The sequence below is a fragment of the Coturnix japonica genome, chromosome 19 (assembly GCF_054131305.1).
Source record: "Coturnix japonica strain WE chromosome 19, WE-NBRP24, whole genome shotgun sequence".
Lineage (NCBI taxonomy): Eukaryota > Metazoa > Chordata > Aves > Galliformes > Phasianidae > Coturnix > Coturnix japonica.
This window is the reverse complement of record NC_140681.1, coordinates 6,438,434-6,451,226: the sequence shown is the minus strand read 5'-3', so window position 1 is coordinate 6,451,226 and position 12,793 is coordinate 6,438,434. Positions and strand designations below refer to the sequence as shown.

Here is a 12,793-nt window from a genome sequence, read left to right as displayed (position 1 = left end):
GAAGCCTGATCTGGGATGGCTGATGGGCATTCCTGTCCGTGTTTGCCAGAGTTGTGGCAGATTGCTGGCTGGGGTGCAGGCAAACTGAAAGGTATTTATTTGTTTGTTCTCTGCTGACTCTGAAGTAATGCTTGGAGAGCATTGAGAACAGGGCTTTTTTTGAAAGACTCATTTTTTTTCTGACAAAAGAAGGTAATCCAGAATAGAAAACTGACTTCCAAATCTATACCCTGACCATATCTCCTGCTAATTGGGTGAGATGTGGACGTACATTGCCTGGATGTAATTTCTGCTGTGAAGTATGATTTATACAAAGAGACAGCTTTTTGTGATGTTTTATTCAACAGTTTTAAATGTCACCTGCCTTGATTTATAGCACTGATGTCCCTTAAATGGATTTCCTTTTTTTCCTTCAGCCATCTGCCAAAATTTTTTAAAGCTCAGCTAATTGTTTGTTCTTCTCTCAAGTGTTACCTTGCCGACATGTTCTTCCCAACAAGTACTTTAACCACTGACATCTTTATTAAGGAAAAATGCTTTATTTTGTTACCTCCTGATCAAACATACAGTCATTTAAAAATAAGCCCTGGAACATCTTGCTTATCTTCTCTTTTCTTGTTTAAGTGGTCTTGATTCCTTTGTAGTGTTTGCATGGAGGAGGCACTCTCAGCCTTGCTGCAAACCTGAATTCATGGCTGCTTCCAAGCACTGCTGTGATTTACAGCGAGCTCCATGCCACGTAGGTTTCATAAACCTTTCTCACTTCCCGTTGTAATAAGATCAGAAGGTACACGTTTAGCTTTATGATTTGTTAGCAATACTTGCAATGGGAAGAATAGTGCAGTGGTTTGGATTTTCTATCTGCTGTAGAAGAGAATAGCTTTCTGTCCCTTTCCATTTTATAACAGGGTCATTGTTCACCACCTGCTTTCAGTTTGGTGCGTACTGACATTGATTGCAAAGCACTTACTGCTACAACTTGCTGTCAGAATTTCATTCTTGCTGTATTTTTGTCTCTCGCAGGCCTTCTGTGACATAAGGCTTTCAAACAAAACTTGCAGTGAGTGGGAAGCAAAGTGAGTCGCTGCTGTTTGCGTTGCATTGCTTAGGTCGCAGCCCTTAATGGAGACAGAAGAAATGCAGCCAGAAATCAACTTCTTGCTTTAGGGTTGTAAATGCAGCATCCTGACCTGTCCTTTCCTGACATCGTGTTTGATTGACTGAGTCACTGACTGAAAGTTGTGTAGATGAGCAAAGTGCCCAGCTGTGTTGCAGGCAGGCTGTGTGAGTGCTGGCTTTGGATCAGTGCTGTGTGCTCACGGTCAGGCTGCAGCCTGCATTGCTGCACTGGGAGGAAGGGAAAAGGAATTAATAATTGAAGGTGTGACGCTGGAAACATCTCACAGCATACTGAGTTCTTTAGAAAACCTGTCCCAGCCTTGTTATGCCCCAAGACCTGTTTTCAAGCTTGGGTGTATTCTTGGCACAGTGTTTCTTTTGGAGAGCATTGCAGCTCGGATGAGATCGATTGGAAATGCTTCTAAAATCTTCTTGCAACTCATCTGTCAGCATGAATGTTTGTAAGGGGTAACACCACTAAAAAAGGCAGGTTTGCCCAGGTTGTCTCCAGCAAGGAGGGCTCCTCTTGGTGGGTCGGCATCAGGATCCCAATAGAGCTGCTTGGGATCACCCTGGGGGATGGACAGAGAGATGAGGACAGGGGTGAAACCTGCATCCAGCCTTGTGTGCTTCCCATGGCCTCACCCAGAGCACCGCCTGCAGCTGTGTTCTGTGGAGCAGCAAAGTCCACTCTGACTTCTGGACCTGGTGCGTTTGCCTTTGTGCATATCGCATTAAATCCTATGGGAAGATCAGACGGTGCTCATTGCTGGTGTGCGGTGCCTGGCACTGCTGGGTGCCTCCAGTTTACTTCAGCAGAGGACTTTGCAGGGGAGTTTTGTCACGTTTGAGGCACCTCCAGCAATCAGAGTGATGGAGTTTGCGGTGGGCTGTGGGTGTGCTGGGAGCTTTGCCCTGCTCGTCTACGCAGTGCTGAAGGTGATCCCAAGCTTTGCTCTTCAATAGGGAGGGAGGAAGAGTCACTTAGCACACACACACAGTCTGATAGGAATATTACTGAGAAACAGAGCTCTTAATTCCTTGTTTTGCATCTCGCCTTCGCACGGTGTCATTATAAATAGATGCCTAAGTAATAGCAAACTCTTGAGAAAAGCTCGCATGGCAAAGCGTGCAGGTTCGTGTGACAAGGATTTTAAGGAGATGGCTCATTCACCAGAGAGCCGTTCTGGAACAATATTTGTCTCTGAAATACCAAACATATGCCCCTGTTTGCAAAGCCGGCAGCCTCTCCCGGGGTCGTGCAGCTATTCAATAGCAAAACGCCCTTGAAATCCCCACAGTTGTCTTTCTGCACAAAATGCTGAGTTCTCCTGCTGTCTTCCTCACATTCGCATTGCAGGATCACATTTCCTTCCCTGTGGCAGAGGAGAGGCAGAGCAGTGGCACTGCTGTACTGTCAGTTGCTTTAGGGCATACAGCATCAGGAAGCACTGTGGCCCTGCTGCAGGAGAGACCTGCTCAGAAGCAATCCTGATGCAGGGGATAGATGAGGAAGGACTGAGAGTGAAATTAAAGACATTAATTGAGTAGAGATTAATGTTTACCAGAGATGGCTTAGTCTCTGTCTCTGAAGATGAAGCTGCTTGTCCTAAGTTATTACTGTACCTTACGGACTGCAGTGTGTGAAGCACTCAGATAGGTTACTAATGCCAGCGCAATGTCTTAACACACTGTATCTCACTAAGCCAGCTTCAGCCTTCCTGGAAAAGCAGAGAATTTCAGGTTGGGGATACACTGAGGTACTTGTTTTCTTGTGCCTTACCTTTATTTTCCGCAGTAACTCTCGCTTAGTGGTTCTGAATTTCTTTCCAGCATCTTTGTCTTCCAGCAGCATCATAGTCTGCGATGTAACGCAGACAGCATCCACCTTCTGAGCAACCCCAGGGTGGTGGTTACTGCTCGTGGCTGATGGCAGTGCTGTATGGAGCAGTGTGCTATGGAGGAACTGCTCGGACTTGAGGTGTTACTGCTGCTCCTGCAGGTATTCTGCTGCACTCAGGATAAGTGATCTTGAAGAAATACGTTAATTTTTAATAAGTGAGTGAGTCAAGAGCCCATAGGAGCCCATAAACAAAGAGTGAATCTGAATGAGAAAGAAATCTGTTACAGACCCACGTACCCTTCCAGGCAGAACTTGCCTCACGTTGCTGGAGACATGAATTCGTTTTAAAGGAATCAACGTTTTCTGACAGATTGCCTTTCTTAAAAGGAAAGAGGAGAGGGAGGCAACTTGGCCAGCTGTGCACTTTGCAGTTGATTTGTAAAGCTAGCAGAATCTTCACTGAAATGATTTATCTTACCGTATCCAGAGGTATTTTGGTACTCCTTACTTAAGGAAATTAAAGCATAATCACTTAGAGGGGGGTTGGACCTGCTGTGCTTTTTCTTAATCCAATCTCTGGCCAGCAAGTGTATTTTATAAGCAAGCGATGCTCTTTTTTTTTGCTGGTTCTTTTTGTCCTCCTTGTCCAGACAGGCTGACCTTTTAGCTTGGTTTGTAATTCAGTTACTGAAATAAAACCAGTGAGATAACCTGACTTTGTGGCTATAGGATTACTCAGCTACTTTCTGAGTCCCTGAAGGTTCTTAAGGTTTGGACCTCCTGAAATTTCCTGCTGCAGAGCAACACCAAAACCATTTGTCATTCCCTTTGTTTAGGTTAAGTGTTTATAGTACTTGGGATGGGTTTGGAAGTGAATAATTGATAATAGTGCTGGAATAGAAGGGAATTTAATCTTGAAGCTCAGAAGATTAAAATGCAAAAAAGAGAAAGGAAAAAGCCATTGTTTGTTGGTTTTTTTTCCTGGCCAGTCACATCAATGAAGATTCCTTTGGATGTTGGGTTTTTTTCCCCCTGAATACAATTTCTATACATTGCTGAGGGTAATAACACTATGTAGATGCTATATGGTTGTGCTGGCGGTGACGATTCCTTGAGCCTTTTAGGGGTTGCACTAATGAAGGATAAGGTGCAGCTTTTGGCTGTGAGCAGCTCTGGGATGCCAGCAGTGCTGATGTGCAGCGTGGTGCTCACACAGCTGGGCCATCTCTGTCTTCTGAATGCTGCTCTGTGCTGGTACGTCTACAGAGCCTGAGCTGCCAGCAAGGTCTGTGTGTGTTCTGTAGTCCTCTGAAAAGTGTATTAGGAGTTTTCTGACACCCTGCCAACTGCAAAGCTCCCCCCGGCTCTGTGGGCTTCAAGGAAACGGGGCAAACCTGCAGACTGAGAAGGGCAGCCAGCAGAGGAAAGATGCCTCGTGGGTGATGAAGGAGCAGATGTGTATCTGAAGTGTGTCTATTTATCTCTTCAATAGCAGTGACAGAGTTGGCAAATGTGCTGGAGCGAGGTCCTTGCTGAACCAGCGGGATCAAACCGTGTGGTTATAAATAAAGCCTGAAGAAAGAGAGAGCTTGCTGCAGAAGAGACAGATCCTGAGCTGGAGGCAGCTTCTGCCTCAGAGCCAGCAGTGAAGGAGCTCCTGCTGTGAGGTAGTGCTGGTGCTCAGACCGTTCCCCAGAAGCCCATCACTGTCCCTTGACAGCTTTAGCAGCCTTGCTAAGCTGGGCTGGAAGGAGGTCCTGCTCAGAGCTAGCCCTGCCTGGCAGTGAGCGGGCCAGAGGGGAAGTGGTTTCCAGTTACTCCACATGCACTGGGATCAGGCACCTTTATTGCAATCATATCAGCAGAGCCATGTATCAGATAGCTCGCATCCTTACTGGTGTTGTTCTGGGACTACCAGGAACCTTAAATCTCCACTGCTGCAGAAGTGAGATACAGCTGTCCTAAGCACACCAGCAGAGAAGGGCTGGGTCTTCTCCAGTACACTTCTAAAACAGTTCTTTTCACTTCAGCTACAATTGAGTGCTGAGTGCATTAGTGTCTGCCTGTCCTCCCCAAAAAGGCACGTTGCCATGTTACTGCTGCAGCTGATTGCTTTGCACTGACTTGGGTTGTCTTGGCCTCTGAAGCTCGCAATGATCTGCTTGAAAGTTGGGGTCATCTCTCTTGTGCGGAGTCATCTCTTGTCCACACAGGGTGATCTGAAATTACTGTCTCCAAATGTGCACTCACTGCATCTCACCACAGTCCCTTTCTTTGGTAAATTCTGGCCACGGTGCTGTTTGACTTGTGCTGGATGTTTTGCAGCCCACGGTGTGTTTTGTTAAATAATTAAGGTGCATTAAAAGCAGAAGCTTGTGCTGCTGAGACTTATTTTTCAAATCCTTTGAAAGATTAATATCTGTATTTTTAATCTTGCATGAAATCCCACCGTGAGTGCATTTCATCCTCTGCTTTCATAACAATATGAAACTTCTCATGCTAAAAAGGGAGGGGGGGAATCGAGGTAGTTAATGTTTGTGTTGGGGCTGGAGTTGTGATTTACTGAAGCCTGTCTGTGGCATGGCTGCAGGCTACAGATGTGTGAGGTTGTGGGGACCTGATAATCAGGATGAGAAGTGGGCAGGAGTGCCTGCAGGTTCTTAAGGTCCCCATGTCCCTTGCATTGGACACAAGGTTATGGTGAATAACTGGTTAATGCCTGCTCGTACATTCCATCAAGGCCTTCTAACGCTGGGAACATAAATGAGAACAAGGCACTTAATTTTTAGATCAGTGATTGAAAGGATGCCAAATGGGACTGAGCCAGCATTTCAGGAAAAACGCTAAGGGAAAATGGCATGCTATTCCAACACCAATTTATATCAGCATTTTCAGGACCTAGACTCCAGAGCACTGCTTAGCATGAGAAATCACCCTCTTCATTTCATTTTGGCCTGAGAAATTGAATGCTTTTTTTGCTGTCTTAAAAAAAAAAAAGGTGCATAGTACTGTGCAGTGATCTGTTTCCTCCGGGTGTATTTGGTATGAGCGTTTAATTGATACTGCACTTAAACAGCCTTTCAGGTTGTAGAAGGCTAATTCCAGAATAACCTGAGTTCTTACAGCTATCAGAGCTCGTGTCCATGGGCTGTGATCTCTGACAGCTCTCCCCAGCTCCTGGGCTGCTCTCACACGCAGCGCTGCGCTCCGAGGTGCTGCCACAAATAGCTGCATGTAGCACCCAATGAGTGTCTGCTGCCCAAAAATGAAACTCTGCTTGAGGAGGTGATAAAAGAAGAGTTGGGAAGTTGAGGTGGATGTGCGTCAGATGGAGTTGCCGGATCCTGACTGCAAAGCGTAAGCATTGCCCTAGGATTTATTGGAAGGGAAATGTCCTGATAGCATTGCTGCTGTTGTTCCTTTAGCCTGGCTGTTGCTGTGCCTTGTTCCTTCCTGCTCTTTGTCCCTAATGATTTCATTACCACGTAGTTGGAGCAGCTCTCAGGTGGTTTGGTGTTATCCAGGTGGCTGCTGTTCCTAAGCGCCTTGTCTGATTTTGGAGTGTCTGGTCCTTTATATATAGCCTCGACTTCCATATTCCTCTGCAAATCAGAACCCTGCTGACACGTAATGCCTGTGGCACCCAGGAGCTGGCAAACATCCTTAGATACCCCATGATCTCAGCAGGTTCCACAATGTCTGCATGTGCATGTGCATATGCTGCTTCTATCAAACTCATTTTAATCTGAAAGTTTATACTAATTCTGAGGTTTGTTATAATAGTAGCGGTGGTTTTTTGTCATCTATAGCAGCAAACTCCTTTATGACATGGCTTGGAGAACTTCTTTTGGATGGGCAGCCTTCTGAAGCCATGCACAGCATTGCCTGCCTGCATGCAGAGCGTTGTGCTCCTTGCTAACACGATTCGAGCCGCTTTGAGTTTGTTTAGGGGCTTTGATCTCTGGGTGTGCAGTCAAGAATTGTTAAACAGCGGTGTAAAACCAGGCAGAAAGGGGAGGGGGAACAACAAAAGCTATGCTCGAGCGAGAATTATGTTTTTTCTTTAGTTCCCATCTAGCTGATGTCTTTTCCCTGTGTGGCGTGGGAAGCTGCAGTTTCATTATTTCTGTATTTCAGTCTTCAAACTCCCACTGCCCCTTATGAAGTGAGAAACGCTCAAGCCACTTTTTCAAAGGTCTATTTAAAACTTGGAAGTCGACATCAAGTTATGCTGAGCAGTGGGTGCCACCTGGAACATTGGGGTTGAAGGCAGGCTGGTAGCTGGTGTTCGCTTCCTAAACAGCCCACAGCTGCTGGTGGTAATTCTGCAGGGCTGCTCAGATGTTTTCACCGTGAGGAAATAACCCCATCTCACTTATGGCATTTATATTCTGCTTGTGCTCCAGAAGGCAGCATCCGTCTGCAGATCTGCGAGGTGATAGGATAACTGCAGCCCCTCTCTGGTGATGGATGGGTTCACGTTGGGCATCAGCTTCAGGAATTTTAAGAGAGTGTTGGAAAACAAAGCCGATGTGGTGTGCACAGTGGGGGAGATGCAAAAAAAAGGCTTTGCATTAAATCTCTGGATCAGATGCAGCATCAACAAGGGAAAGGGAAAAGCTGCAGGAGGGCAGTGCTTGGGGTTCCTGTGACCCCAGTGGAGAGGTGGCAGGAGTTTGTTCTCCATTGGAATGTTATGCTGGGAGGGAAGAGTGTTACAGCTGCTGGGAAATGGCTCCTTTCTGTCTGATGCTTATAATTCATGCAGCAAATGGACGTTCTTGGCAGTCTGTTTTGCAAGAGGAGCACTAGGAATGGGAGCTGAGGTGGGATGCTGGGCAGCACTGTATTTATGGCAGTGGTTTGGGCTGGCTTGAGGCAGCGGACTGCTATGCTGGGCCCCAAACTGACCGTGCTGCTGTCCCTGCTGCAGGAAAAGGGTCTGACATTCCTGCAGAGATCCAAAATGTTCCCCTTTTGCTCACATTCAGTTGCATTCAGAATATTGTGTTGCAGCCACACTTGCCTCAACTGTAACAAACGCTAGGGGTGACTTTTTTTATGATATATTTTCTTTATATGCTGATTTGAAAGGATGGTGACTCGGGGAGGCAGTTTGCTGAGGTGAGCACTGTGCAGTGAATTTGTTATCAGTGTCTGAACTGCTTGCAGAGGGATGTCAGCTTGTGGATCTGTTACTTGGAGGAAGAAATGGTGCCTCACAAGCTTGCATAGGAAGAAAGCTGTTATTCAAATAGTTAAAAGTTAGCTTGGTGCACATGGGACCTTGCTTGAACATTTCCCTGCTCTACCCCTTCTCCTTGTTGCAAGATACATTTCATTGTAAGACACCAGCCTTAGAACAAGTGTTTGATATCAGCCTTTACATTTGAAATGCAGTTCCTTTCTTTAAAAGGTTGTCATAGCTGTTTGATCACGGCAGATGAAAATAGATAGCTCTGACAAAGGCATTTGGGCTCTTTACCAGAGAAGAATCGCTGAGGAGTGAGGAGGGGATGGGGCTGAGCCCCAGGGCTGAGCCCAGCTCTAATTGCAGCTTATCAGCGCTGAGACTTCGCCCTGAGCATCATGGGATGCTCTGTCCTTGTCCTCTTCTTACTTTGCTCCTGGCGCTTCATTAAGAGAATGATGTTGCTATCCCTGAAGCCTAACCCTATGGAGACAGATGTGCCAGCCTTTAAAAACTTCATTTCCAGGAGAAAATGTGTCTGTGGGGCTGGTTTATAGGGCAAGGCCATGCAGCAAAGTGAAATGGAGACTGTCAGGTTCTAAGTTCTCCTGTTTTTCCATTCAAAGATGCATGTGCAAGTGAGAAGATGACATGTGGGAGTGGGGCCAGGCAGCCTTGCTCCCCTTCCCCTGCTCTGTGTGAGCACTGTCAGTGCACTGACTTCCCTCTCCTCCCTCCCAAACACCTCCCTTCTGCTTAACCCATGATCAGCAGCCTGGTTCTGCATCACCTACCTGCACAGGTAATATACTTCCAGGTTTTGTTCATATTAATCATAAAGTCATTACGGCTGGAGAGGACCACTAAGCTCTGATGTTCAACCTGTGTGTACAGAGGTACCTGCAGTTGTGTGCGCTTTCACTTCTGATGCCCATATCTTTTGTTTCCTCTCCCTGGCAGCTGAAGACGTGGAGTGTGGATGAGCTGCAGAGGAGGCTGTCAGCGCTGGACCCCATGATGGAGCAGGAGATTGAGGAGATCCGCCAGAAGTATCAATCCAAGCGGCAGCCCATCCTCGATGCCATTGAAGCCAAGAAGCGGCGGCAGCAGAACTTCTGAGCCACGGGTAGAATGTCCTTCCAGCCTCCAGCAATCAGCTCCTTGCTTCTATGACTACTAAACAGGTTGATTTCTATTGAAATACGCTAGCAAAATAGAGGGCAATACTTCTGCTCATTTATTTTTCCATAGCACCTTTGTGAACTCAGGAATGCCATTGAATGGAGAATCCTCGTGGTGTGTTTTAATTTAGGCACATATTTAAAGCAGTATCCGAAGGAGTTTTGTTACTGTTTTTAGATGGATTATTTTTAAATCAGATGAGCGGATAGAAATAAACCGATGGAAGATGGCTCACTCTCCTTTCATATGAACCTTTCCATACTCTGTTTCCCTTAAGTTAATATGAATTGTGTATTTAATGGCTGCATCTGTTGTGGTTTATTTTTTGTTGTTTCTGTTGTCCTTTGTGAATGCACAGACTGTTTCAAGCTGATGACTGTATGGTTCTGCTGTTAAGGTACTGATAAGTTTTAGGTCGCTGAAGAGAGTAGATGAGAACACCTGCAAACTGGCCCAGCATTTTGGAAGACACTTAAATCTCATTTTTAAACAGCCTGTAATAAGCCCCATGCCTTACACTTTGTGCTTTGAGCGAGTGGGATTTCTTCAAGACCTTGGTTTTGTTCTTTGCTTATGTACGTTAGGAATTAATACCAGTAGGTGAAGTGTGTTGTGCCTCCAGAAGTTACGTTCTGTAATGTAAAACCCACATTGACTTAAGGCCGAAAGCCAATCGGTGGTCGGACCTGAAACAGAGCAGGTTCCCCTTCATCTGTCCCTTTGGAAATGTCCTCCAGCTGACAGCAGAGTGCTGGGAGGGCACAGTGTGTGAATGGGTGGAAGTCAAGTGAACCTCCCTCAGAATTTGGTACTTGTGCTGCGTCTGAGAGCACTGAAAGGGCTGTGCAGTTTGTGACATATTTCATACGCTCCATCATTTCAAATTGACCTCTTTAGGTGCTGGAATAAAACCTTCACAATCCTTCACCTTTCTGCCAGGCTTAGCACGTCAAAAAGTTAAACTGAAAGCAAACATTTGTTGGGGTATCAGAGATGTGTGTTGTCAGATGGAGTGGAGGCAGAGCTGATCCGTAGAGGCCAATGGCTGATGTCCCAATGGCCGGTGTCTGGGAAGAGATTTGTTCTCTTCCAGTCCCTCCTTTCTCATTCAATTTCCTAACGTGGGTCGGTGGCTGAAGATGCCCTGCATGTACAATCACTGAGGATGGTGCAGTTCGCTCCCAGTGATGGAGCTGAGGAGCAGTGTGAGGTGAGCCCCAATCCGGGCACAGAGCGAGTAATGCCTCTGCATGGCTTTATGATGAAATATTTGAATAGAACCATGTGTTCTTACCAATTTATTTTTGTTTTGCTCTGATGGAGAGAAGAGTTTCCATGTCATCCTCTGAAACAGGCCTTGGTACATCCCGCAGGTAATTCAACTAAACAGCACTGTCTCCTGACTCAAATGCTGCTCATTCCATGCCTCGAGAGGCACTTGTTCCCTGCTTGCAGCAGACTGCTGACTACTGTTAACAGATATACTCCGTTGCTGTGAAAGGAATCAAGCCATTTGTACCCCTCTGCAGATCTGGCTGTGTCGGTTTGTCCCACTGTGACCAGCAGTGTGAGCAGCACTGTTCTGCCAAGCCTGCTTTGTACCTCTGGTGGGACACAGGGATGTGGGATGTGGCAAACCATGCACTGCTGGTGTGTAACACCGGTCAGGCAGATCCTGCTGGGAGTAGTTTTACCTCTGCACTGTGTAGGTAACTTTCTGGTCATCGTAGGGCATTAGAAAACCCAAGTTTTAAGTGAAGCACCACATCGTGGTGTGTGCTTTTGGAATATGCAACCTGTGACTGCTGTAACTGAATGTAAGCGCCGTTGAGATGCTCTGCTTTGCTGGTGTGATTGTCTTAAAACACAGCAAATGAACCAAAATAAGTGAAACTGCTCCGACTGCCTTTGAACCTTTCTTATAAGCTTGCGATGGCCGAGACTTGATGGTATTTCTTGCACTTGGAGCTCGAATTATTTTCTCCTTCTCTGATTATCGAGTAGAGAGAAAGTAATTCCCTTTTTGATCCCCTTGTAGAGCATCGTACCCTCTCGGTTCTCAGAGTCTTACAGACTAAGACCAAGGCTCACACCCTCAAGGAGAGCTGTTCTGACGGGGTTTTTAAGCAAAACACTTGCTTAATTTTGAAGCTGCATTCAAGTGCTCCTTGGGCCCATCTGCATTGCTGAAAGCGTTCTGGACAAACCCTGATCTTTTCTTCTGAAACCCAGAGATACTGATGATGTCAGTCATACAAGACAATAATGTGAAGTTTGTAGCTTTAACTTTTTTTGTAACAAATTAGCAACACTGGCATAAAGTGCTGACTTGAAATGCTATTTTGTAAGATCTGCCTGTTTGTATATAATAGTGTTGGGTCCTTAGTTTATATATGTATGAAATAGTAACTTTTATTGCGTTCCTCTGAGTTTGATACAGGAGGTTGTGTTTGATCTTTCTCAACATTTCTTGCCTTATTTGTTCGAAGGGGCAAATAAACTGTCCTTATGGAGAGCTTCAGTGTCCTGACTGTTCTGTACGCATCCGCAGAGCTGGCAAGCAGTGACAGGAGGTGCTTTGGGACCAGGTGCAGGGCAATCCATCCCTTCCTATGCAGCAGGTGAGGTTCGAGTCGCGCTCCTAATCCTGGCTGTGCTCTCAGCTCGCTCGCTCAGAACGCTGACAGTGAGTGGGTGCTGCCTTCCATGGCGAACTGTTGGCTTTTACGTGGTTTCCCTGAGCAGTTACTAAATCTGTCCCGAAGGGATGACTAACTGAAGCAGAGACAGAATTCATTCAGGAGGCAGCTTGTGTTAGCAATGCCGGAAGAAACAAAATAGATGTGAGCTTTTAAATGTTAGGAAGGAGTGTGGAATCCAATGGGAGGGAGGCTGCAGGCATTCCTAGAAGCTAGGAAAGCCCGGAGCACTTATGTGCTCTTAGCAACATCATCATGAAGCCACAGAACACCTGCACGAAGGGAGGGCTGCATCCCAGGGGAGTCCTCACCTGCACTCCTTTCATGCTGCAGAGATATGAATTGCATGTGGCTAACAGACCATGGCTGATGGGTAGCCCTCATTTTGTCCTCTTTCCCTCTGTCCATGGGCCAGAGGAGCCCAAGCAGGAGCTCAGTTAAATGCTCTCAGTGTTGGCTGACAGCCCTGACTTGAGAGCTGATGATTTCTCATTGCATTAATCACTCCAGCAAAATTTAATAGTCAAACCAGGAAACACCCATCAGCTATTTCCAGACTGAGAGTGACTTAATTACCCTTTAATTTAAGAGCCCAGGAAAGCAGCCAACTTCTTTAAAAACTTTAGAACAATTCAATCCCATCTATGAATCGCATCCTGCCCTGCTCCCTGCCAGCTCATTGCTGTTAACTTAATAAAGGCTGGGTCCCACCCAGAGCTGTTGCAGCAGCAGGACAGCCCTTGTGCTGTAGTGAGGGGT

General features: G+C 46.2%; 1 protein-coding gene across 4 annotated transcripts in view; it reads left to right on the top strand.

Moving 5' to 3' along the window:
- Nucleotides 1-11,850, top strand: part of STK4 (serine/threonine kinase 4) — a 35,677-nt gene extending 23,827 nt beyond the window's left edge. For all 4 annotated transcript variants that reach the window (XM_015881517.2, XM_015881516.2, XM_085520299.1 and 1 more), the window contains one exon: nucleotides 9,114-11,850. In XM_015881517.2, coding sequence (XP_015737003.1) covers nucleotides 9,114-9,272 — 159 coding nt within the window. In that variant the 3' untranslated portion in view covers nucleotides 9,273-11,850. The remainder of the gene's footprint in view (nucleotides 1-9,113) is intronic.
- The last annotated feature ends 943 nt before the right edge of the window (nucleotides 11,851-12,793 follow it).